The following is a 27,919-nucleotide window of genomic DNA, read 5'->3' on the forward strand; positions in this document are numbered from 1 at the left end:
GGACCAGGAGCTGGGATACGAGGACCAGGAGCTGGGATACGAGGACCAGGAGCTGGGATACGAGGACCAGGAGCTGGGATACGAGGACCAGAAGCTGGGATACGAGGACCAGGAGCTGGGATACGAGGACCAGGAGCTGGGATACGAGGACCAGGAGCTGGGATACTAGGACCAGGAGCTGGGATACTAGGACCAGGAGCTGGGATACTAGGACCAGGAGCTGGGATACGAGGACCTGGAGCTGGGATACGAGGACGAAGAGCTGGGATACGAGGACCAGGAGCTGGGATACGAGGACCAGGAGCTGGGATACGAGGACCAGGAGCTGGGATACGAGAACCAAGAGCAGGGATACGAGGACCAGAAGCTGAGATACGAGAACCAGAAGCTGGGATACGAGAACCAAGAGCAGGGATACGAGGACCAGAAGCTGAGATACGAGGACCAGGAGCTGGGATACGAGGACATGAAGCTGGGATACGAGAACCAGGAACTGAGGGAAAGAGGGAGGGCTATACCACCATATACCAATTATAGAATCTGATATACCCATATCAGAGTCGCGTTTCAAGCTCTGTTCCTCCAGATTTATACAAAATCGCCTCAATTATATCTCGACTTCACAGACATACAGACATGGGGGTAGATTCACGAAAGCACTTACGCAAGTACTTACGAACGTGTCCATCTTTCCTCAATCTTTGACGGCTTTGGTTACATTTATTAAACAGTTTACAAGCGTGAAAACTTGCCAATCAACTGTTGTTATTGTTATAAACAGCCTCCTGGTGCTTCGGAGCTCATTAACTGTTTAATAATTGGAAACAAAGCCGTCAAAGATTGAGAAAAGATGGACAGGTTCGTAAGTGCTTTCGTGAATCTGGCGCATGATTTTTTTCTCGTATAAATTGACAAACTCGCCCTTCAATTAGTGAAGAGAAACACGAATTTATAAAAACATAGCGGGATATATTAGCCAAATATAAATGTTAAAAATAATTTGCATTTCCAATTAATTACAAGGGAGGAATATAGCATAATAAATATGCTTGACTGACATAAATTTGAGACCTGAGTTCAGAGGACAAGGTTAATACCAGGAATTTAGGAAGTTTCTTTATGATATCATCTTTATGATATCTTTATGATATCATCTTTATGATATCTTTATGATATCATCTTTATGATATCTTTATGATATCATCTTTATGATATCTATAAGATATCTTCTCAAGATATGATGGGACATTGTAAACCTTAATTTACGTTGTCTAGAAGGCGAAGAGTTGAGGTATATAATTCAAGTATAATATAAAGAGTATAATTCAATGTGATTGAATTATATAGGTGGATGAAAGGGTATGACAAAATTGGGGATATAAATATAATGCTCAATATACCAACACGAAACATTGGGTATCAGTTGGGTAAGTTTAGATTCAAAGACCTGGGTAAATACTGGTTCAGATTCAGGCAAGACCTGGGTAAATACTGGTTCAGATTCAGGCAAGACCTGGGTAAATACTGGTTTAGATTCAGGAAAGCCCTGGGTAAATACTGGTTTAGGTTCAGGCAAGACCTGGGTAAATACTGGTTTAGATTCAAGAAAGCCCTGGGTAAATACTGGTTTAGATTCAGGAAAGCCCTGGGTAAATACTAATTCAGATTCAGAAAAGCCCTGGGTAAATACTGGTTTAGATTCAGGCAAGACCCGGGTAAATACTGCTTTTGGATATAGGGTTGTTGATTAATGGAACAAATCGCCAGGTCACATAATGGACGTGGGATCGCTGGATTGTTTCAAGCGTAGGCTAGACATTTATATCAATGAGTTCGGGTAGATTTAAATAGGAGCCGGATCTAATAGATCTATCTAGACCTTCTGCAGTGTACTATATTCTTATCATGAGTAGGATTTACTAAGCTGTTTAGGTTGGCATGTTATCCCTGTCACTCTTTGAGCACTGTAACTTTGCTGCTCTCTCTACTGTCACCTTAAACAGTATAAGCTTTTATTCACATAATTTGTGTCAGAAAAAAACAGAACAGGGCCCAAATTGATGCCCTGAGGCACGCCTCGTGTAATATCTGTCCAGCCTCCAAAGGATACCTGATCAACCAGGCTGTGACTCGTACGTCAGGCTGCGAGCAGCCGCGTCCAACAGCCTGGTTGATCAGTCCGGCAACCAGGAGGCCTGGTCGACGACCGGGCCGCGGGGACGCTAAGCCCCGGAAGCACCTCAAGGTAACCTCAAGGTAACCAAGGTAGCCTGACGGGTGGACGGATCCTTCTGTCTGGATCTACACTTTGTTTGCCTCCAGAAACAACAAAGTGTTGTGCTGACCTATAACACAAAAGGTTGTAGGTCGTTTCCGTACTAATAACAACAATACCTTTACTGGTTGTTTGCGTCTTGTAACCACAAAGAACCATTTGTTTAATGTATTATAGTAGTTTGGATGATGATTTGTATCAAGTGAGCAAATACTGAAGCTTTACAATGGGATCGAACCTGCGTCACTGGCCTCTCTCCAGGCTTATCCACGAGGGTTCAGTCCTATCGCATCAAATTCTCTCTGAAAGTCCGGATATATATATATATATATATATATATATATATATATATATATATGTCGTACCTAGTAGCCAGAACGCACTTCTCAGCCTACTATGCAAGGCCCGATTTGCCTAATAAGCCAAGTTTTCCTGAATTAATATATTTTCTCTAATTTTTTTCTTATGAAATGATAAAGCTACCCATTGTATTATGTATGAGGTCAATTTTTTTTTATTGGAGTTAAAATTAACGTAGATATATGACCGAACCTAACCAACCCTACCTAACCTAACCTAACCTATCTTTAAAGGTTAGGTTAGGTTAGGTAGCCAAAAAAGTTAGGTTAGGTTAGGTTAGGTAGGTTAGGTAGACGAAAAAACATTAATTCATGAAAACTTGGCTTATTAGGCAAATCGGGCCTTGAATAGTAGGCTGAGAAGTGCGTTCTGGCTACTAGGTACGACATATATATATATATATATATATATATATATATATATATATATATATATATATATATATATATAGTGTTCTCCGCCTTTTGTAGAATATATTAATAAGAAATATATATAACTAATATTGACCACGCACAAATGACTTCCGCGAATGTGGGCCACTAAAACATTGTCGTATTTTTTACAAAATTTGCTTTTTCAAAATGTGGAATTTTTCGTGAATATTTTTTTATATTAAATTTGATATTGAATGTGATTTCGCGAGAGTTGCTTGACCTGAGTTATTGATCCAATCATTATATTATCGTCCAATACATCTATTATATTGAATAACAACACAACTGTTGTATTTAATAACAAAATACAACTATTATATTTAATAATTCAACACAGCCATCACGTCTCTCCAAACCAAGCCTAACTACCTTAGGTTCCAGAACTCTGAACAGAATCTATCATCAGTAGAGAGAGAAAGAGATAGAGAGAAGAGCCGGAGACTTAATCGCGACGTACAAAATACTGAAACGTGTAAAGGTATATGTGGAAACAAAACTAGATGATAAAAGTGAAAGCTGGAAGTGTGTGTGTGTGTGTGTGTGTGTGTGTGTGTGTGTGTGTGTGTGTGTACTCACCTATATGTACTCACCTATATGTGCTTGCAGGATCGAGCATTGACTCTTGGATCCCGCCTTTCTAGCTATCGGTTGTTTACAGCAATGACTCCTGTCCCATTTCCCTATCATACCTAGTTTTAAAAGTATGAATAGTATTTGCTTCCACAACCTGTTCCCCAAGTGCATTCCATTTTTCTACTACTCTCACGCTAAAAGAAAACTTCCTAACATCTCTGTGACTCATCTGAGTTTCCAGTTTCCACCCATGTCCCCTCGTTCTGTTATTATTACGTGTGAACATTTGATCTATTTCCACTTTGTCAATTCCCCTGAGTATTTTATATGTCCCTATCATATCTCCTCTCTCCCTTCTTTTCTCTAGTGTCGTAAGGTTCAGTTCCTTCAGCCGCTCTTCATATCCCATCCCTCGTAGCTCTGGGACAAGCCTCGTCGCAAACCTCTGAACCTTCTCCAGTTTCTTTATGTGTTTCTTCAGGTGGGGGCTCCATGATGGCGCGGCATACTCTAAGACGGGTCTCACGTAGGCAGTGTAAAGCGCCCTAAAAGCTTCCTCATTTAGGTTTCTGAATAAAGTTCTAATTTTCGCCAGTGTAGAGTACGCTGCTGTCGTTATCCTATTTATATGTGCATCAGGAGTTAGATTAGGTGTCACATCCACTCCCAGGTCTCTTTCTCGAATCGTTACAGGTATTGTAACGAATTGTGTGTGTGTGTGAGTGTGAGTGCATGTATGTGTGTGTATGTGTATATCCAGAATGCATCTGGATATAGTTTTCAAGAATTAAATGTAACTTTTACGACATTTTTACGACCAAGATTGATCCTTTGTGTTTAGAAAGACTGTGAGTTATGAAGAAAGACTGTGAGTTATGAAGAAAGACTGTGAGTTATGCAGAAAGACTGTGAGTTATGGAGAAAGACTGTGAGTTATGAAGAAAGACTGTGAGTTATGGAGAAAGACTGCGAGTTATGGAGAAAGACTGTGAGTTATGAAGAAAGACTGTGAGTTATGGAGAAAGACTGTGAGTTATGAAGAAAGACTGTGAGTTATGGAGAAAGACTGTGAGTTATGAAGAAAGACTGTGAGTTATGGAGAAAGACTGTGAGTTATGGAGAAAGACTGTGAGTTATGGAGAAAGACTGAGTTATGAAGAAAGACTGTGAGTTATGAAGAAAGACTGTGAGTTACGAAGAAAGACTGTGAGTTATGAAGAAAGACTGTGAGTTATGAAGAAAGACTGTGAGTTATGAAGAAAGACTGTGAGTTATGGAGAAAGACTGTGAGTTATGAAGAAAGACTGTGAGTTATGAAGAAAGACTGTGAGTTATGAAGAAAGACTGTGAGTTATGAAGAAAGACTGTGAGTTATGAAGAAAGACTGTGAGTTATGAAGAAAGACTGTGAGTTATGGAGAAAGACTGTGAGTTATGAAGAAAGACTGTGAGTTATGGAGAAAGACTGCGAGTTATGGAGAAAGACTGTGAGTTATGGAGAAAGACTGTGAGTTATGAAGAAAGACTGTGAGTTATGGAGAAAGACTGTGAGTTATGGAGAAAGACTGTGAGTTATGGAGAAAGACTGAGTTATGAAGAAAGACTGTGAGTTATGAAGAAAGACTGTGAGTTATGAAGAAAGACTGTGAGTTATGAAGAAAGACTGTGAGTTATGAAGAAAGACTGTGAGTTATGAAGAAAGACTGTGAGTTATGAAGAAAGACTGTGAGTTATGGAGAAAGACTGTGAGTTATGGAGAAAGACTGTGAGTTATGAAGAAAGACTGTGAGTTATGAAGAAAGACTGTGAGTTATGAAGAAAGACTGTGAGTTATGGAGAAAGACTGTGAGTTATGAAGAAAGACTGTGAGTTATGGAGAAAGACTGCGAGTTATGGAGAAAGACTGCGAGTTATGGAGAAAGACTGTGAGTTATGGAGAAAGACTGTGAGTTATGAAGAAAGACTGTGAGTTATGGAGAAAGACTGTGAGTTATGGAGAAAGACTGAGTTATGAAGAAAGACTGTGAGTTATGGAGAAAGACTGTGAGTTATGGAGAAAGACTGTGAGTTATGCAGAAAGACTGTGAGTTATGAAGAAAGACTGTGAGTTATGGAGAAAGTGTGAGTTATGGAGAAAGACTGTGAGTTATGGAGAAAGACTGTGAGTTATGCAGAAAGACTGTGAATTATGCAGAAAGACTGTGAGTTATGGAGAAAGACTGTGAGTTATGGAGAAAGACTGAGAGTTATGGAGAAAGACTGTGAGTTATGCAGAAAGACTGAGAGTTATGGAGAAAGACTGTGAGTTATGGAGAAAGACTGTGAGTTATGAAGAAAGACTGTGAGTTATGGAGAAAGACTGTGAGTTATGGAGAAAGACTGTGAGTTATGGAGAAAGACTGTGAGTTATGAAGAAAGACTGTGAGTTATGGAGAAAGACTGTGAGTTATGGAGAAAGACTGTGAGTTATGAAGAAAGACTGTGAGTTATGGAGAAAGACTGTGAGTTATGGAGAAAGACTGTGAGTTATGGAGAAAGACTGTGAGTTATGGAGAAAGACTGTGAGTTATGGAGAAAGACTGTGAGTTATGGAGAAAGACTGTGAGTTATGGAGAAAGACTGTGAGTTATGGAGAAAGACTGTGAGTTATGGAGAAAGACTGTGAGTTATGGAGAAAGACTGTGAGTTATGGAGAAAGACTGTGAGTTATGGAGAAAGACTGTGAGTTATGCAGAAAGACTGTGAGTTATGTAGAAAGACTGTGAGTTATGGAGAAAGACTGTGAGTTATGGAGAAAGACTGTGAGTTATGAAGAAAGACTGTGAGTTACGGAGAAAGACTGTGAGTTATGGAGAAAGACTGTGAGTTATGTTAGGGTCGGCCCTCATGTTCTTATCCGGACAGTTCCGGATCCCTCTGCAACAAGGACCCTCAAACAGTACGCCGTTCATATACGTAAGGTCAGCTACTCACCCTCCTGTTGTTGATTAAGATTCGCTACTTGGAACAAAAAGTTGCAGGTAGCACGGGCTATGGTGAGCCCGTAGTGGTCTTACCGAGCACAGGAGAGGGGGGGCTCGTTCTCTTCCTCCCGCGAACTGTTCACTTGAGCATCCATACACAGTTCAGACTGGAGAGGTGTCGGAGCCCCTTCGAGACGGATCAGCAGGAGCGAGACGGATCAGCAGGAGCGAGACGGATCAGCAGGAGCGAGACGGATCAGTAGGAGCGAGAGGGATCAGCAGGAGCGAGACGGATCAGCAGGAGCGTGACGGATCAGCAGGAGCGAGACGGATCAGCAGGAGCGTGACGGATCAGCAGGAGCGTGACGGATCAGCAGGAGCGAGACGGATCAGCAGGAGCGTGACGGATCAGCAGGAGCGTGACGGATTAGGGCGGCGTCTCGTTCGCCGCCGTCACAAATTTCTCTGGTTCGATCCTGTATACCGGTAATGGAGGTTGAGCCGGTGGCCTCTGGCGACATCAAAGGCCACAAGTGGATCAGTTCTCGATTGGATACTCGCTCAAATATCACCAAGTTTTACTCTCTCCTTTGATGTGTGAGTCCACTTGTATGTGTGTGTGTGTACACGTGTGTGCCTGTGTGTGTAGGTCAACACAGTGTACTCACCTAGTTGTGTTTGCGGGGGTTGAGCTCTGGCTCTTTGGTCCCGCCTCTCAACCGTCAATCAACAGGTGTACAGATTCCTGAGCCTATCGGGCTCTGTCATATCTACACTTGAAACTGTGTATGGAGTCAGCCTCCACCACATTACTTCCTAATGCATTCCATTTGTCAACCACTCTGACAGTGTGTGTGTGTGTGTGTGTGTACACGTGTGTGCCTGTGTGTGTAGGTCAACACTGTGTGTGTGTGTGGACTTGAGTGTCCGCTCTGGTGGACACGGAAGAGCTCAATCAGCCTGATAATGCCGCACGAGGACGCTTGAAGCAAGAGACACCAACGACGACACCGGAATGGGCCGCCTCACACAAGCCCTCTGATCTAACCGGGGAGACCACGGTAATGCCACCGATCTGCGACATTCAAGTGGCCAGTCAGACCCAGCTCCTAGCCCCAGCATCTTCCTCAGCTCCTAGCCTCCTAGCCCAGCCTCCTAGCCCAGCCTCCTTAGTTATCCCAGTTGCCAGTGTAGGTTAATGGCAGATCAAATATCAAGGTTAAATGAGAAATAAGGTTAAGGTTAAATTGGGGTTAAGTTAGCATTATCCACACTACGACAAAACACTTGATGGGTCCAGCGACTAAACACAGCATTTATCCTGTAATTACAGCAGTACAGCAGCATTTTCAGTTTCAGAATTCTTCATTTGTTAATTTAATTGTTTGATTGTCTATCTAGTGAGAGTGAATGTTATGGGAGGTAGCCAATCCTTATGAATCAGGAATTGGGCTGTATCTGTATTTGGAGGCCGAGTCGACGACCGGGCCGCGGGGTCGCTGAGCCCCGAAATCATCTCAAGGTAACCTCAAGGTAGGTCACTGGTACAGTGTCATCTGTCACGGCTACACTGTCATCCGTCACTGTCCAGGCCTGGGCATCTCCCTCAGTTCTTTTCAGTTTGTGAGGTCAACGTCCTGGGGCCAGATTCAAGAAAGCACTTACGCAAACACCTACGAACCTGTACATCTTTTCTCAATCTTTGGCGGCTTTGTTTACAATTATTAAACAGTTAATGAGCTCCGAAGCACCAGGAGGCTATTTAGAACAATAACAACAGTTGAATGGGAAGTTTTCATGCTTGTAAACTGTTTAATAAATGTAACCAAAGCCGTCAAAGATTGAGGAAAGATGTACACGTTCGTAAGTGTTTGCGTAAGTTCTTTCGTGAATCTGGCCCCTGGCCCTCACCTTCCGTGCTGGAGAGCGAGAGACGTATTATTCATGGCTTCGGCCTCTTATTTTATCATCTGTTGCTTTCAGGATTAATTTAAAAGTTGAATAGGCTCAAGGTCTCCATTATGTCATTCTTTTTTTGTAGGATTCTGCCTTAAATTACTTCGGGGAGCTGTTTGGTATTCAGTGGAGCATTCATGTCGCTGGTTAATCTCCTCCCCTTATATTTCCCGAGCGGGCGGTGTTAGGGAGTGGCATTCGTGTTCTGTAGTCAGGGCTGGCATTCATTGTGACGCTGTTCTGTCTATTCCCTGGCTGTTGGCGTCGCTGTTCTGTCTATCCCTGGCTGTTGGCGTCGCTGTTCTGTCTATTCCCTGGCTGTTGGCGTCGCTGTTCTGTCTATTCCCTGGCTGTTGGCTCGCTGTTCTGTCTATTCCCTGGCTGTTGGCGTCGCTGTTCTGTCTATTCCCTGGCTGTTGGCGTCGCTGTTCTGTCTATCCCTGGCTGTTGGCGTCGCTGTTCTGTCTATTCCCTGGCTGTTGGCGTCGCTGGTCTGTCTATCCCTGGCTGTTGACGTCGCTGTTCTGTCTATTCCCTGGCTGTTACCGTCTCTGATCTACCCGTCTACGGCTGTCAGATGTCGTGTAAGCTTCGTTAATCTGTCAGTCTGCTGTAGTTCATTACTGACAGTATAAATCGTGCGCGTTTGTGTGTGTGTATGTTTCTAGTTGTGTATGCGCGGCCAGCACAGCATTCAACATGTGCGGTCTTGTAAAGCGAGCCGGGGACCAGGAGCTATCGCTGCCACTGTCGTCTCCACCAGGGGGGGGGGGAGGGAGGGTGTAAGTGGAGGCTGGAAGCCAGTTTAGGCTGCGGTATCTCCCATCACTCTGGCAGCACTCCACTTGTCACTTAGGGATTGTCTTCCCAAGATTGTACTTCTCCCTGCAGGAGATAGTGGCTCACAGATGTGTGTGTGTGTGTGTGTGTGTGTGTGTGTGTGTGTGTGTGTGTGTGTGTGTGTGTGTGTGTGCGTGTGTGTGTGTGTGTGTGTGTGTGTGTGTGTGTGTGTGTGTGTGTGTGTTTACTAGTTGTGTTTTTGCGGGGGTTGAGCTTTGCTCTTTCGGCCCGCCTCTCAACTGTCAATCAACTGTTTACTAACTACTTTTTTTCCCCACACCACACACACACCCCAGGAAGCAGCCCGTGACAGCTGACTAACTCCCAGGTACCTATTTACTGCTAGGTAACAGGGGCACTTAGGGTGAAAGAAACTTTGCCCATTTGTTTCTGCCTCGTGCGGGAATCGAACCCGCGCCACAGAATTACGAGTCCTGCGCGCTATCCACCAGGCTACGAGGCCCCGTGTGTGTGTGTGTGTATGTGTGTGTGTGTGTGTGTGTGTGTGTGTGTGTGTGTGTGTGTGTGTGTGTGTGTGTGTGTGTGTGTGTGTGTGTGTGTGTATTCATCTATTTGAGCCTGTCGCCGGGGGCTCCAGAGTAAGGCTTGGTGTTGTGTCTACTCCCTGAGATAGTTTCCCTTCAGTACCGTCCTTCTGGTCTCCTGACCCTTCTTCCCAGTTTCATAACCATACACTTGCTGGTGTTGAACTCTAAGAGCACTTGAAGCTCTACAGTTTGCCCAAGTCATCTTTGAGTATTTTACAGTCCTCATCCGTCACTGCTCTTCCCATCACTTGTGCATGGTCTGCACATATATAATAGCTCATTAAAAGAAATGAGGAATAGTCCGGATCCCTGCACTTGTAACTCTGGCTACTGTCAGTTAGGTACTCTCTCCACCATGTCATTGTTCTTCCATTTACTCCAGGTTTGCCTCTCAAGAACAAATCCACAAGGGCCGTGACGAGGATTCGAACCTGCGTCCGGGAGCATCCCAGACACTGCCTTAATCGACTGAGCTACGACAGGGTTAAAAGGGTTGAAACCGAAGTTCTACTGAACTTACTGGATCCCGTAGCCTCTCCGAGGCACAAACCAGGCTTTTACACAACTCCCCCCTGCACCCGAGCTATGTCAATAGGCCGTTCTCCCTCTTCGCCCTTACATCATCACACACAGACATCACACTAACGTGATGCATCAGATGAACAAATCCACAAGGGTCCCTTATGGATTTGTTCATTTGATGCATCACGCTATTGTGATCTCTGTGTGTGTTGCCTCTCAAGTTTGCACTGCAGTCTCTGAGGCAGAATTGTGTCAAATGTTGCTTGTCGATGCAGAAATACGCAATGTGCCCAGCGCATGTCCTATCTTCTCTGTCCTGACCAACCTGCTCGAGTTCTATGGCATAACGTGAATGATATCACTGGCAAGGGAAGAATGGGTTAACTGCACCTTCCTAGATTGGCAGAAAGGTTTTGACAAAGCTCCACACAGGAGACAGATGAACAAATCCACAAGGGCCGTGACGAGGATTCGAACCTGCGTCCGGGAGCATCCCAGACACTGCCTTAATCGACTGAGCTACGACAGGGTAGCTCAGGGGGGGATGGGGGTTGTGTAAAAGCTCGGTTTGTGCCTCGGAGAGGCTACGGGATCCAGTAAGTTCAGTAGAACTTCGGTTTCAACCCTTTTAACCCTGTTGTAGCTCAGTCGATTAAGGCAGTGTCTGGGATGCTCCCGGACGCAGGTTCGAATCCTCGTCACGACCCTTGTGGATTTGTTCATTTGATGTATCACGTTAGTGTCATCTCTGTGTGTGTCAGGAGACAGCTGTATAAACCTGGGAAGCAACATGGAGTAGATAGTTACGTGTTGAACTGTATGATGGGAATTCCTTTCCAACAGCGAGCATAGGATATTAGTGCCACAGGGACCACTAACAGGCCCCCCCGTACTCTCATGATCACGTCAGTAACTGAGGAGGTCGGAGTCTCCGTGTCCTCCAGACACGAAGGGACAGAAAAGTATTCCAGAACATTCCATGAGAAGCTGGACAAACTGCATGGATGGTTAGAGAAGTGACTGGCCGGAATTAATGGAAGAAAATGCATGATATGTTAACCCATCATGGTAAGCTGAGCAGGCATGATATGCTAAATCATATGCTGAGCCATCATAAGCTTATTCAGAGGTCAGCCACATGGAGTCAGCCACCCGAGAGGTCAATCACCCAGAGGTCAACCACCTCAGGTATTAAACCTGTTTTCTACTTCATGAATGAGTACTTTGTTGACGTCACAAAATATCATTTTTCCTCGTTGAACTTTTCTGATATCTTCAAAGGAAGATTTTGTTTGCCATAATATATCATTCACATCCGGTTTATGTTCGTGCTTTTCACAGAAATATTCACATTGATATCCTTCACCCACACATCCACATGGATATCTTTCACGCCCACACATCCAAATGGATATCTTTCACGCCCACACATCCACATGGATATCTTTCACTCACACATCAACATGGATATCTTTCACACCCACACATCCACATGGCTATCCTTCACCCACACATCCACATGGATATCTTTCACTCACATCCACATGGATATCTTTCACGCCCACACATCCACATGGATATCTTTCACGCCCACTCATCCACTTGGATATCTTTCACGCCCACACATCCACATGGATATCTTTCACGCCCACACATCCACATGGATATTTTTCACACACACATCCACATGGATATCTTTCACTCACACATCAACATGGATATCTTTCACGCCCACACATCCACATGGATATTTTTCACCCACACATCCACTTGGATATCTTTCACGCCCACACATCCACATGGATATCTTTCACGCCCACACATCCACATGGATATTTTTCACACACACATCCACATGGATATCTTTCACACACACATCCACATGGATATCTTTCACTCACACATCAACATGGATATCTTTCACACCCACACATCCACATGGATATATTTCACGCTCACATCCACATGGATATCTTTGTTTACAAGCTCATGAGCGAGTCTCTAATTTGAAGCTTTGTAGGACACTTTCTGGCAGTTAAGGAACCTACACCACGACTACAACCTCCCAAGTCAGTCAGGTGGCCCCTAGAAACCGCAGGTTCGATCCCATTCCACTGCCTCAATATTTTGATATAGATACGTAAAGTTATTTAATTTCTTTGTTTAAGGGACCGAAAGACTACTTTGATATGGTCTTCCTTAGGAACTATGCCCGAATTTTGACCAATCAGCGTCTGGGGTTTGTCGAGGTTTCCCCCCTAGACCAATGACTGAACGTCCCTTGGATGAAACAACGCAAGAGTTACTTAACTAACTACCATGTATCTGTAGATTGCTATAGGTGAACAGACGTACCAGGTGTAAGGGAACGTGGCCAGATGTCTCGCTGGATCTGTGCTCGGGGTCCAGTCGGTTGTAATTCGGCTTCGCTAATCACCTAACTTTGAGGGGGGGGAGGTTCCGAGGATCAATATCCTCCCTTCTCGGTCATTAAGCAGGTCTTCTGATTGGTGGAGGGGTTGGCCAGGTCTTCTGATTGGTGGAGGGGTTGGCCAGGTCTTCTGATTGGTGGAGGGGTTGGCCAGGTCTTCTGATTGGTGGAGGGGTTGGCCAGGTCTCCTGATTGGTGGAGGGGTTGGCCAGGCCTTCTGATTGGTGGAGGGGTTGGCCAGGTCTTCTGATTGGTGGAGGGGCTGGCCAGGCCTTCTGATTGGTGGAGGGGTTGGCCAGGTCTTCTGATTGGTGGAGGGGTTGGCCAGGTCTTCTGATTGGTGGAGGGGTTGGCCAGGTCTTCTGATTGGTGGAGGGGTTGGCCAGGTCTTCTGATTGGTGGAGGGGCTCGCCAGGCCTTCTGATTGGTGGAGGGGTTCGCCAGGCCTTCTGATTGGTGGAGGGGTTGGCCAGGTCTTCTGATTGGTGGAGGGGTTCGTCAGGCCTTCTGATTGGTGGAAGGGTTCGTCAGGCCTTCTGATTGGTGGAGGGGGTGGCCAGGCCTCCTGATTGGTGGAGGGGTTGGCCAGGCCTTCTGATTGGTGGAGGGGTTCGCCAGGCGTTCTGATTGGTGGAGGGGTTCGCCAGGTCTTCTGATTGGTGGAGGGGTTCGCCAGGCCTTCTGATTGGTGGAGGGGTTCGTCAGGCCTTCTGATTGGTGGAGGGGTTCGCCAGGTCTCCTGATTGGTGGAGGGGTTGGCCAGGTCTTCTGATTGGTGGAGGGGTTGGCCAGGCCTCCTGATTGGTGGAGGGGTTGGCCAGGCCTTCTGATTGGTGGAGGGGTTGGCCAGGCCTCCTGATTGGTGGAGGGGTTGGCCAGGTCTTCTGATTGGTGGAGGGGTTGGCCAGGTCTTCTGATTGGTGGAGGGGTTGGCCAGGTCTCCTGATTGGTGGAGGGGTTGGCCAGGTCTTCTGATTGGTGGAGGGGTTGGCCAGGTCTTCTGATTGGTGGAGAGGTTGGCCAGGTCTTCTGATTGGTGGAGGGGTTGGCCAGGTCTTCTGATTGGTGGAGGGGTTGGCCAGGTCTTCTGATTGGTGGAGGGGTTGGCCAGGTCTTCTGATTAGTGGAGGGGTTCGCCAGGCCTTCTGATTGGTGGAGGGGTTGGCCAGGCCTTCTGATTGGTGGAGGGGTTGGCCAGGCCTTCTGATTGGTGGAGGGGTTGGCCAGGTCTTCTGATTGGTGGAGGGGTTGGCCAGGTCTTCTGATTGGTGGAGGGGTTGGCCAGGTCTTCTGATTGGTGGAGGGGTTGGCCAGGTCTTCTGATTGGTGGAGGGGTTGGCCAGGCCTCCTGATTGGTGGAGGGGTTGGCCAGGTCTTCTGATTGGTGGAGGGGTTGGCCAGGCCTCCTGATTGGTGGAGGGGTTCGGCAGGCCTCCTGATTGGAAGAGGGGGGTTCACCAGGCCTCCTGATTGGAAGAGGGGTTCACCAGGCCTTCTGATTGGAAGATAGATTCACCAGGCTGTTAGACGCCGCGGCTGGCGGTCTGACGCCTGAATTATAGCTTGTGTGCTCAGGTATCCTGGCCCTATAATTCATCAGTAAACTCATCACTCGTCTCCTTGTTGAGCAGAGAGATGTATACACACCTTGGTACACGAGTGGCCGACCCTTAATTAGGTTGGGCTCCAGTTCCGGGCCTCCAGAACAGCCCAGTGAATTCAGTAGAGAGTCGGGTTGACCGGCTATTGTCCTATCATGGCGACGGCGTTTAAGGCAGGTGTTTGAGAAGCAACAGAACGCTAGTTCGAATCACTGCCTCAAAAGGCTTTTCTTGTGTGTGTGTGTGTGTGTGTGTGTGTGTGTGTGTGTGTGTGTGTGTGTGTGTGTGTGTGTGTGTGTGTGTGTGTGTGTGTGTGTGTGTGTGATGCCCTGAGACTGCTGGCTGACGCCCCCTGGTGTTAGGGGTTAAATATGAAAACTGTAAGGGAATATTTTATCAAGCGTAGAGTGTGCAGGGAAAGGAAGATCCTAGGGAAATGTTGTCAGGGAAAATAGGGAGCGGAAGAGGGAATTGGGAGAAGAGGGAGGGTCGAGGGGAATGGTGAAGGGAGGGGGGCGGGAAGGGGGACAGGAAATGGTGAAGGGAACGAGGTCAGGGAACACGGAACTAGACAGCCTGAGATATTACGCCTGTCATCTGGGATTGAATCCGTCAGGCAGGATAAACATCTGTCAAATGTGTTGTACTGTCTTGAGAGAGAGACAGATGCCTGTCAGTGGTGACGATGAGGGGGAGACAGAGACGGAGACAGTGTGTGGTGTGTGTGTGGGGGAGGGGGATTAATGTGGTTGGATTAAGTTCATAGCCGGTTATAGATGGAGCTATAGACCCTTCTAGCGGCGAAGCCCGTAGTTGTGTAATGGATTTATCCGGCTCCACTATACACGAATTTATGTCATACAGTAAACGTCTCCCCCTCTAATGACCACTGCAGTAATTAGCTCCTGCGCATATTAATACCACTCTCTGCTAGATTATTGCTCTCTCTCTCTCTCTCTCTCTCTCTCTCTCTCTCTCTCTCTCTCTCTCTCTCTCTCTCTCTCTCTCTCTCTCTCTCTCTCTCTCTCTCTCTCTGTCTCTCTGTCTCTCTGTCTCTCTGTCTCTCTGTCTCTCTGTCTGTCTGTTTGTCTGTCTGCTCTCTCTCTCTCTCTCTCTCTCTCTCTCTCTCTCTCTCTCTCTCTCTCTCTCTCTCTCTCTCTCTCTCTCTCTCTCTCTCTCTCTCTGTCTCTCTCTCTCTCTGTCTCTCTCTCTCTCTGTCTCTCTGTCTCTCTGTCTCTCTCTCTCTCTCTCTCTCTCTCTCTCTCTCTGTCTCTCTCTCTCTCTCTCTCTCTCTCTCTCTCTCTCTCTCTCTCTCTCTCTCTCTCTCTCTCTCTCTCTCTCTCTCTCTCTCTCTCTCTCTCTCTCTCTCCCCACAAGCCTGTATGTATGGAAACCTAATTACCAGCTGAAGTTGTAATTGAATGGTAAGCTTAATCTCTCAATTCTCCTCATCAATCCAATCACTATTTAATTATAAATTAATATTTCAAAGCTCGTTCATGTAGGAGTGACAATGGCCTTCACGTGTGTGTGTGTGTGTGTGTGTGTGTGTGTGTGTGTGTGTGTGTGTGTGTGTGTGTGTGTGTGTGTGTGTGTGTGTGTGTGTGTGTGTGTGAAGATACACACATACACACACACTACCGTGTGGCGTTTTCTGAGACAGGTGTGTGGCGCAACAGGTGTACTAAGAGGTGTCACAGGTGTGCTGATACAAATATGTGGTGCTACAGGTGTACTAACAAGCGTTACAGGTGTCCTGAGACAGGTGTGTGGTACCACAAGCGTACCGAGACAGGTGTACCTGACACAGGTGTGTGTGTTTTTGCAGGGTGCATCTCGCAGGTGGTGAACGGCGTGAGGGAGGACCTCACAGAAGGGAGCTCGGAGGTGGAGAGCGAGAACCAGATGTGGTACCTCTTGTTCATCGTCTTCGTCACCTACTCCATGCTGCCCCTGCCCCTCCGCTGGGGCATCTTGGCCGGCTCCTTCACCGCCCTCACCCACCTTGTCCTCACCTTCCTCATCTTCTACCAGGTGAGTTATGTCTCTCTCAGGTGTCGCATGTGTCTTACAGGTGAGTTATGTGTCTCTCAGGTGTCTCATGTGTCTTACAGGTGGGTTATGTGTCTCTTATGTGTCTTACAGGTGAGTTATGTCTCTCTCAGGTGTCTCATGTGTCTTACATGTGAGTTATGTCTCTCTCAGGTGTCTCATGTGTCTTACAGGTGGGTTATGTGTCTCTTATGTGTCTTACAGGTGAGTTATGTCTCTCTCAGGAGTCTCATGTGTCTTACAGGTGAGTTATGTCTCTCTCAGGTGTCTCATGTGTCTTACAGGTGAGTTATGTCTCTCTCAGGTGTCTCATGTGTCTTACATGTGAGTTATGTGTCTCTCAGGTGTCTCATGTGTCTTACAGGTGAGTTATGTCTCTCTCAGGTGTCTTACAGGTGAGTTATGTGTCTCTCAGGTGTCTCATGTGTCTTACAGGTGAGTTATGTCTCTCTCAGGTGTCTCATGTGTCTACCAGGTGAGTTATGTGTCTCTCAGGTGTCTCATGTGTCTTACAGGTGAGTTATGTGTCTCTCAGGTATCTCATGTGTCTTACAGGTGAGTTATGTGTCTCTCAGGTATCTCATGTGTCTTACAGGTGGCTTCTGTGTCTCTTATGTGTCTTACAGGCAAAAGTAAGACACTAACCTCTGGTAAGTTAGGAGAGGTGACTTTAGTGCGTCAGTTTCTTGACGTTGGGAACATTTGCGAGAACGCCCGGGCTGCTGGACCACCACCAGGCAGGTCTGGAGCACCACCAGGCAGGTCTGGACCACCACTAGGCAGGTCTGGACCACCACCAGGCAGGTCTGGACCACCACCAGGCAGGTCTGGAGCACCACCAGGCAGGTCTGGAGCACCACCAGGCAGGTCTGGACCACCACCAACAGGTCTGGACCACCACCAGGCAGGTCTGGAGCACCACCAGGCAGGTGTGGACCACCACCAACAGGTCTGGAAAACCACCAGGCAGGTCTGGACCACCACCAACAGGTCTGGACCACCACCAACAGGTCTGGACCACCACCAACAGGTCTGGACCACCACCAGGCAGGTCTGGACCACCACCAACAGGTTTGGACCACCACCAGGCAGGTCTGGACCACCACCAACAGGTCTGGACCACCACCAGGCAGGTCTGGACCACCACCAACAGGTCTGGACCACCACCAACAAATCTGGACCACCACCAACAGGTCTGAAGCACCACCAACAGGTCTGGACCACCACCAACAGGTCTGGACCACCACCAACAGGTCTGGACCACCACCAGGCAGGTCTGGACCACCACCAACAGGTCTGGACCACCACCAGGCAGGTCTGGACCACCACCAACAGGTCTGGACCACCACCAGGCAGGTCTGGACCACCACCAACAGGTCTGGACCACCACCAACAAATCTGGACCACCACCAACAGGTCTGAAGCACCACCAACAGGTCTGGAGCACCACCAGGCAGGTCTGGACCACCACCAACAGGTCTGGACCACCATCAACAGGTCTGGACCACCAGCAACAGGTCTGGACCACCATCAACAGGTCTGGACCACCACCAACAGGTCTGGACCACCACCAGGCAGGTCTGGACCACCACCAACAGGTCTGGAGCACCACCAACAGGTCTTGAACACCACCAACAGGTCTGGAGCACCACCAACAGGTCTGGACCACCACCAACAGGTCTGGACCACCACCAACAGGTCTGGAGCACCACCAACAGGTCTTGAACACCACCAACAGGTCTTGAACACCACCAGGCAGGTCTGGACCACCACCAGGCAGGTCTGGACCACCACCAACAGGTCTGGACCACCACCAACAGGTCTGGAGCACCACCAACAGGTCTGGACCACCACCAGGCAGGTCTGGACCACCACCAACAGGTCTGGACCACCACCAGGCAGGTCTGGAGCACCACCAGGCAACTCTGGAGCACCACCAACAGGTCTGGACCACCACCAGGCAGGTCTGGACCACCACCAACAGGTCTGGACCACCACCAGGCAGGTCTGGACCACCACCAACAGGTCTGGACCACCACCAACAGGTCTGGAGCACCACCAGGCAGGTCTGGACCACCACCAGGCAGGTCTGGACCACCACCAGGGAGGTCTGGACCACCACCAGGCAGGTCTGGACCACCACCAGGCAGGTCTGGAGCACCACCAGGCAGGTGAGGACCACCACCAACAGGTCTGGACCACCACCAGGCAGGTCTGGACCACCACCAACAGGTCTGGAGCACCACCAGGCAGGTCTGGACCACCACCAGGCAGGTCTGGACCACCACCAGGCAGGTCTGGACCACCACCAGGCAGGTCTGGACCACCACCAGGCAGGTCTGGAGCACCACCAGGCAGGTGTGGACCACCACCAACAGGTCTGGACCACCACCAGGCAGGTCTGGAGCACCACCAGGCAGGTGTGGACCACCACCAACAGGTCTGGACCACCTCCAGGCAGGTCTGGACCACCACCAACAGGTCTGGACCACCACCAACAGGTCTGGACCACCACCAACAGGTCTGGACCACCACCAACAGGTCTGGACCACCACCAACAGGTCTGGACCACCACCAGACCAACAGGTGGGGACCACCACCAGGCAGGTCTGAACCACCACCAACAGGTCTGGACCACCACCAACAGGTCTGGACCACCACCAACAGGTCTGGACCACCACCAGGCAGGTCTGGACCACCACCAGGCAGGTCTGGACCACCACCAACAGGTCTGGACCACCACCAGGCAGGTCTGGACCACCACCAGGCAGGTCTGGACCACCACCAACAGGTCTGGACCACCACCAGGCAGGTCTGGAGCACCACCAGGCAGGTGTGGACCACCACCAGGCAGGTCTGGAGCACCACCAGGCAGGTGTGGACCACCACCAACAGGTCTGGACCACCACCAGGCAGGTCTGGAGCACCACCAGGCAGGTGTGGACCACCACCAACAGGTCTGGACCACCTCCAGGCAGGTCTGGACCACCACCAACAGGTCTGGACCACCACCAACAGGTCTGGACCACCACCAACAGGTCTGGACCACCACCAACAGGTCTGGACCACCACCAACAGGTCTGGACCACCACCAGACCAACAGGTGGGGACCACCACCAGGCAGGTCTGAACCACCACCAACAGGTCTGGACCACCACCAACAGGTGTGGACCACCACCAACAGGTCTGGACCACCACCAGGCAGGTCTGGACCACCACCAGGCAGGTCTGGACCACCACCAACAGGTCTGGACCACCACCAGGCAGGTATGGACCACCACCAACAGGTCTGGAGCACCACCAACAGGTGTGGACCACCACCAACAGGTGTGGACCACCACCAACAGGTCTGGAGCACCACCAACAGGTCTGGACCACCACCAACAGGTGTGGACCACCACCAACAGGTCTGGACCACCACCAACAGGTGTGGACCACCACCAACAGGTCTGGAGCACCACCAGGCAGGTCTGGACCACCACCAACAGGTCTGGACCACCACCAACAGGTCTGGACCACCACCAACAGGTGTCGACCACCACCAGGCAGATCTGGAGCACCACCAACAGGTGTGGAATACCACCAACAGGTCTGGACCACCACCAACAGGTCTGGAGCACCACCAACAGGTGTGGACCACCACCAACAGGTGTGGACCACCACCAGGCAGGTCTGGACTACCACCAACAGGTATGGACCACCACCAGGCAGGTCTGGAACACCACCAACAGGTGTGGACCACCACCAGGCAGGTGTGGACCACCAACAACAGGTGTGGACCACCACCAGGCAGGTCTGGAGCACCAGCAACAGGTGTGGACCACCACCAACAGGTCTGGACCACCACCAACAGGTCTGGACCACCACCAACAGGTGTGGACCACCACCAACAGGTGTGGACCACCACCAACAGCTGTGGACCACCACCAGGCAGGTCTGGACCACCACCAGGCAGGTGTGGACCACCACCAGGCAGGTCTGGACCACCACCAACAGGTGTGGACCACCACCAACAGGTCTGGACCACCACCAACAGGTCTGGACCATCACCAACAGGTCTGGACCACCTCCAGGCAGGTCTGGACCACCACCAACAGGTATGGACCACCACCAGGCAGGTCTGGACCACCACCAACAGGTGTGGACCACCACCAGGCAGGTGTGGACCACCACCAACAGGTGTGGACCACCACCAGGCAGGTCTGGAGCACCACCAACAGGTCTGGACCACCACCAACAGGTCTGGACCACCACCAGGCAGGTCTGGACCACCACCAACAGGTGTGGACCACCACCAACAGGTGTGGACCAACACCAACAGGTCTGGACCACCACCAACAGGTCTGGACCACCACCAACAGGTCTGGACCATCACCAACAGGTCTGGACCACCACCAGGCAGGTCTGGACCACCACCAGGCAGGTCTGGACCACCACCAACAGGTGTGGACCACCACCAACAGGTGTGGACCACCACTAACAGGTCTGGACCACCTCCAACAGGTCTGGACCACCACCAGGCAGGTCTGGACCACCACCAACAGGTGTGGACCACCACCAACAGGTGTGGACCACCACCAACAGGTCTGGACCACCACCAACAGGTCTGGACCACCACCAACAGGTATGGACCACCACCAGGCAGGTCTGGACCACCACCAACAGGTGTGGACCACCACCAACAGGTGTGGACCACCACCAACAGGTCTGGACCACCACCAACAGGTCTGGACCACCACCAACAGGTCTGGACCACCACCAACAGGTGTGGACCACCACCAAAAGGTCTGGACCACCACCAACAGGTGTGGACCACCACCAACAGGTGTGGACCACCACCAGGCAGGTCTGGACTACCACCAACAGGTATGGACCACCACCAGGCAGGTCTGGAACACCACCAACAGGTGTGGACCACCACCAGGCAGGTGTGGACCACCAACAACAGGTGTGGACCACCACCAGGCAGGTCTGGAGCACCAGCAACAGGTGTGGACCACCACCAACAGGTCTGGACCACCACCAGGCAGGTCTGGAGCACCACCAGGCAGGTGTGGACCACCACCAACAGGTCTGGACCACCTCCAGGCAGGTCTGGACCACCACCAACAGGTCTGGACCACCACCAACAGGTCTGGACCACCACCAACAGGTCTGGACCACCACCAACAGGTCTGGACCACCACCAACAGGTCTGGACCACCACCAGACCAACAGGTGGGGACCACCACCAGGCAGGTCTGAACCACCACCAACAGGTCTGGACCACCACCAACAGGTCTGGACCACCACCAACAGGTCTGGACCACCACCAGGCAGGTCTGGACCACCACCAGGCAGGTCTGGACCACCACCAACAGGTCTGGACCACCACCAGGCAGGTCTGGACCACCACCAGGCAGGTCTGGACCACCACCAACAGGTCTGGACCACCACCAGGCAGGTCTGGAGCACCACCAGGCAGGTGTGGACCACCACCAGGCAGGTCTGGAGCACCACCAGGCAGGTGTGGACCACCACCAACAGGTCTGGACCACCACCAGGCAGGTCTGGAGCACCACCAGGCAGGTGTGGACCACCACCAACAGGTCTGGACCACCTCCAGGCAGGTCTGGACCACCACCAACAGGTCTGGACCACCACCAACAGGTCTGGACCACCACCAACAGGTCTGGACCACCACCAACAGGTCTGGACCACCACCAGACCAACAGGTGGGGACCACCACCAGGCAGGTCTGAACCACCACCAACAGGTCTGGACCACCACCAACAGGTGTGGACCACCACCAACAGGTCTGGACCACCACCAGGCAGGTCTGGACCACCACCAGGCAGGTCTGGACCACCACCAACAGGTCTGGACCACCACCAGGCAGGTATGGACCACCACCAACAGGTCTGGAGCACCACCAACAGGTGTGGACCACCACCAACAGGTGTGGACCACCACCAACAGGTCTGGAGCACCACCAACAGGTCTGGACCACCACCAACAGGTGTGGACCACCACCAACAGGTCTGGACCACCACCAACAGGTGTGGACCACCACCAACAGGTCTGGAGCACCACCAGGCAGGTCTGGACCACCACCAACAGGTCTGCACCACCACCAACAGGTCTGGACCACCACCAACAGGTGTGGACCACCACCAGGCAGATCTGGAGCACCACCAACAGGTGTGGAATACCACCAACAGGTCTGGACCACCACCAACAGGTCTGGAGCACCACCAACAGGTGTGGACCACCACCAACAGGTGTGGACCACCACCAGGCAGGTCTGGACTACCACCAACAGGTATGGACCACCACCAGGCAGGTCTGGAACACCACCAACAGGTGTGGACCACCACCAGGCAGGTGTGGACCACCAACAACAGGTGTGGACCACCACCAGGCAGGTCTGGAGCACCAGCAACAGGTGTGGACCACCACCAACAGGTCTGGACCACCACCAACAGGTGTGGACCACCACCAACAGGTGTGGACCACCACCAACAGGTGTGGACCACCACCAACAGCTGTGGACCACCACCAGGCAGGTCTGGACCACCACCAGGCAGGTGTGGACCACCACCAGGCAGGTCTGGACCACCACCAACAGGTGTGGACCACCACCAACAGGTCTGGACCACCACCAACAGGTCTGGACCATCACCAACAGGTCTGGACCACCTCCAGGCAGGTCTGGACCACCACCAACAGGTATGGACCACCACCAGGCAGGTCTGGACCACCACCAACAGGTGTGGACCACCACCAGGCAGGTGTGGACCACCACCAACAGGTGTGGACCACCACCAGGCAGGTCTGGAGCACCACCAACAGGTCTGGACCACCACCAACAGGTCTGGACCACCACCAGGCAGGTCTGGACCACCACCAACAGGTGTGGACCACCACCAACAGGTGTGGACCAACACCAACAGGTCTGGACCACCACCAACAGGTCTGGACCACCACCAACAGGTCTGGACCATCACCAACAGGTCTGGACCACCACCAGGCAGGTCTGGACCACCACCAGGCAGGTCTGGACCACCACCAACAGGTGTGGACCACCACCAACAGGTGTGGACCACCACCAACAGGTCTGGACCACCTCCAACAGGTCTGGACCACCACCAGGCAGGTCTGGACCACCACCAACAGGTGTGGACCACCACCAACAGGTCTGGACCACCACCAACAGGTCTGGACCACCACCAACAGGTATGGACCACCACCAGGCAGGTCTGGACCACCACCAACAGGTGTGGACCACCACCAACAGGTGTGGACCACCACCAACAGGTCTGGACCACCACCAACAGGTCTGGACCACCACCAACAGGTCTGGACCACCACCAACAGGTGTGGACCACCACCAAAAGGTCTGGACCACCACCAACAGGTGTGGACCACCACCAACAGGTGTGGACCACCACCAGGCAGGTCTGGACTACCACCAACAGGTATGGACCACCACCAGGCAGGTCTGGAACACCACCAACAGGTGTGGACCACCACCAGGCAGGTGTGGACCACCAACAACAGGTGTGGACCACCACCAGGCAGGTCTGGAGCACCAGCAACAGGTGTGGACCACCACCAACAGGTCTGGACCACCACCAACAGGTCTGGACCACCACCAACAGGTGTGGACCACCACCAACAGGTGTGGACCACCACCAGGCAGGTCTGGACCACCACCAGGCAGGTGTGGACCACCACCAGGCAGGTCTGGACCACCACCAACAGGTGTGGACCACCACCAACAGGTGTGGACCACCACCAACAGGTCTGGACCACCACCAACAGGTCTGGACCATCACCAACAGGTCTGGACCACCACCAGGCAGGTCTGGACCACCACCAGGCAGGTCTGGACCACCACCAACAGGTGTGGACCACCACCAACAGGTCTGGACCACCACCAACAGGTCTGGACCACCACCAACAGGTCTGGACCACCACCAACAGGTGTGGACCACCACCGGGCAGGTCTGGAACACCACCAACAGGTGTGGACCACCACCAGGCAGGTGTGGACCACCAACAACAGGTGTGGACCACCACCAGGCAGGTCTGGAGCACCAGCAACAGGTGTGGACCACCACCAACAGGTCTGGACCACCACCAACAGGTCTGGACCACCACCAACAGGTGTGGACCACCACCAACAGGTGTGGACCACCACCAACAGCTGTGGACCACCACCAGGCAGGTCTGGACCACCACCAGGCAGGTGTGGACCACCACCAGGCAGGTCTGGACCACCACCAACAGGTGTGGACCACCACCAACAGGTGTGGACCACCACCAACAGGTCTGGACCACCACCAACAGGTCTGGACCACCACCAACAGGTCTGGACCATCACCAACAGGTCTGGACCACCTCCAGGCAGGTCTGGACCACCACCAACAGGTATGGACCACCACCAGGCAGGTCTGGACCACCACCAACAGGTGTGGACCACCACCAGGCAGGTGTGGACCACCACCAACAGGTGTGGACCACCACCAGGCAGGTCTGGAGCACCACCAACAGGTCTGGACCACCACCAACAGGTCTGGACCACCACCAGGCAGGTCTGGACCACCACCAACAGGTGTGGACCACCACCAACAGGTGTGGACCAACACCAACAGGTCTGGACCACCACCAACAGGTCTGGACCACCACCAACAGGTCTGGACCATCACCAACAGGTCTGGACCATCACCAGGCAGGTCTGGACCACCACCAGGCAGGTCTGGACCACCACCAACAGGTGTGGACCACCACCAACAGGTGTGGACCACCACCAACAGGTCTGGACCACCTCCAACAGGTCTGGACCACCACCAGGCAGGTCTGGACCACCACCAACAGGTGTGGACCACCACCAACAGGTGTGGACCACCACCAACAGGTCTGGACCACCACCAACAGGTCTGGACCACCACCAACAGGTATGGACCACCACCAGGCAGGTCTGGATCACCACCAACAGGTGTGGACCACCACCAACAGGTCTGGACCACCACCAACAGGTCTGGACCACCACCAACAGGTCTGGACCACCACCAACAGGTCTGGACCACCACCAACAGGTGTGGACCACCACCAAAAGGTCTGGACCACCACCAACAGGTGTGGACCACCACCAACAGGTGTGGACCACCACCAGGCAGGTCTGGACTACCACCAACAGGTATGGACCACCACCAGGCAGGTCTGGAACACCACCAACAGGTGTGGACCACCACCAGGCAGGTGTGGACCACCAACAACAGGTGTGGACCACCACCAGGCAGGTCTGGAGCACCAGCAACAGGTGTGGACCACCACCAACAGGTCTGGACCACCACCAACAGGTCTGGACCACCACCAACAGGTGTGGACCACCACCAACAGGTGTGGACCACCACCAACAGGTGTGGACCACCACCAGGCAGGTCTGGACCACCACCAGGCAGGTGTGGACCACCACCAGGCAGGTCTGGACCACCACCAACAGGTGTGGACCACCACCAACAGGTGTGGACCACCACCAACAGGCCTGGACCACCACCAACAGGTCTGGACCATCACCAACAGGTCTGGACCACCACCAGGCAGGTCTGGACCACCACCAGGCAGGTCTGGACCACCACCAACAGGTGTGGACCACCACCAACAGGTCTGGACCACCACCAACAGGTCTGGACCACCACCAACAGGTCTGGACCACCACCAACAGGTGTGGACCACCACCGGGCAGGTGTGGACCACCACCAACAGGTGTGGACCACCACCAGGCAGGTCTGGACCACCACCAACAGGTGTGGACCACCACCAGGCAGGTCTGGAGCACCACCAACAGGTCTGGACCACCACCAACAGGTCTGGACCACCACCAGGCAGGTCTGGACCACCACCAACAGGTGTGGACCACCACCAACAGGTGTGGACCACCACCAACAGGTCTGGACCACCACCAACAGGTCTGGACCACCACCAACAGGTCTGGACCACCACCAACAGGTCTGGACCATCACCAGGCAGGTCTGGACCACCACCAGGCAGGTCTGGACCACCACCAACAGGTGTAAACCACCACCAACAGGTGTGGACCACCACCAACAGGTCTGGACCACCTCCAACAGGTCTGGACCACCACCAGGCAGGTCTGGACCACCACCAACAGGTGTGGACCACCACCAACAGGTGTGGACCACCACCAACAGGTCTGGACCACCACCAACAGGTCTGGACCACCACCAACAGGTGTGGACCACCACCAGGCAGGTCTGGACCACCACCAACAGGTGTGGACCACCACCAACAGGTGTGGACCACCACCAACAGGTCTGGACCACCACCAACAGGTCTGGACCACCACTAACAGGTGTGGACCACCACCAGGCAGGTCTGGACCACCACCAACAGGTGTGGACCACCACCAACAGGTCTGGACCACCACCAACAGGTCTGGAGCACCACCAGGCAGGTCTGGAGCACCACCAGGCAGGTCTGGACCACCACCAGGCAGGTCTGGACCACCACCAACAGGTCTGGACCACCACCAACAGGTGTGGACCACCACCAGGCAGGTCTGGACCACCACCAACAGGTGTGGACCACCACCAACAGGTGTGGACCACCACCAACAGGTCTGGACCACCACCAACAGGTCTGGACCACCACCAACAGGTGTGGACCACCACCAGGCAGGTCTGGACCACCACCAACAGGTGTGGACCACCACCAACAGGTCTGGACCACCACCAACAGGTCTGGAGCACCACCAGGCAGGTCTGGAGCACCACCAGGCAGGTCTGGACCACCACCAGGCAGGTCTGGACCACCACCAACAGGTCTGGACCACCACCAACAGGTCTGGAGCACCACCAACAGGTCTTGACCACCACCAGGCAGGTCTGGAGCACCACCAGGCAACTCTGGAGCACCACCAACAGGTCTGGACCACCACCAGGCTGGTCTGGACCACCACCAACAGGTCTGGACCACCACCAGACAGGTCTGGACCACCACCAACAGGTCTGGACCACCACCAACAGGTCTGGAGCACCACCAGGCAGGTCTGGACCACCACCAGGCAGGTCTGGACCACCACCAGGCAGGTCTGGACCACCACCAGGCAGGTCTGGACCACCACCAGGCAGGTCTGGAGCACCACCAGGCAGGTGTGGACCACCACCAACAGGTCTGGACCACCACCAGGCAGGTCTGGACCACCACCAACAGGTCTGGAGCACCACCAGGCAGGTCTGGACCACCACCAGGCAGGTCTGGACCACCACCAGGCAGGTCTGGACCACCACCAGGCAGGTCTGGACCACCACCAGGCAGGTCTGGAGCACCACCAGGCAGGTGTGGACCACCACCAACAGGT

General features: G+C 52.2%; 1 protein-coding gene across 1 annotated transcript in view; it reads left to right on the forward strand.

Moving 5' to 3' along the window:
* Window positions 1–27,919, forward strand: part of LOC123766907 (adenylate cyclase type 8) — a gene marked incomplete in the record, with an annotated part of 567,973 nt that overhangs the window by 427,577 nt on the left and 112,477 nt on the right. The window contains 1 exon segment of the mRNA XM_069307264.1: window positions 16,331–16,536. Within this exon segment, the coding sequence (XP_069163365.1) occupies window positions 16,331–16,536 (206 nt within the window).

Source organism: Procambarus clarkii, chromosome 60 (genome assembly GCF_040958095.1).
Source record: "Procambarus clarkii isolate CNS0578487 chromosome 60, FALCON_Pclarkii_2.0, whole genome shotgun sequence".
NCBI classification, from domain to species: Eukaryota; Metazoa; Arthropoda; class Malacostraca; order Decapoda; family Cambaridae; genus Procambarus; species Procambarus clarkii.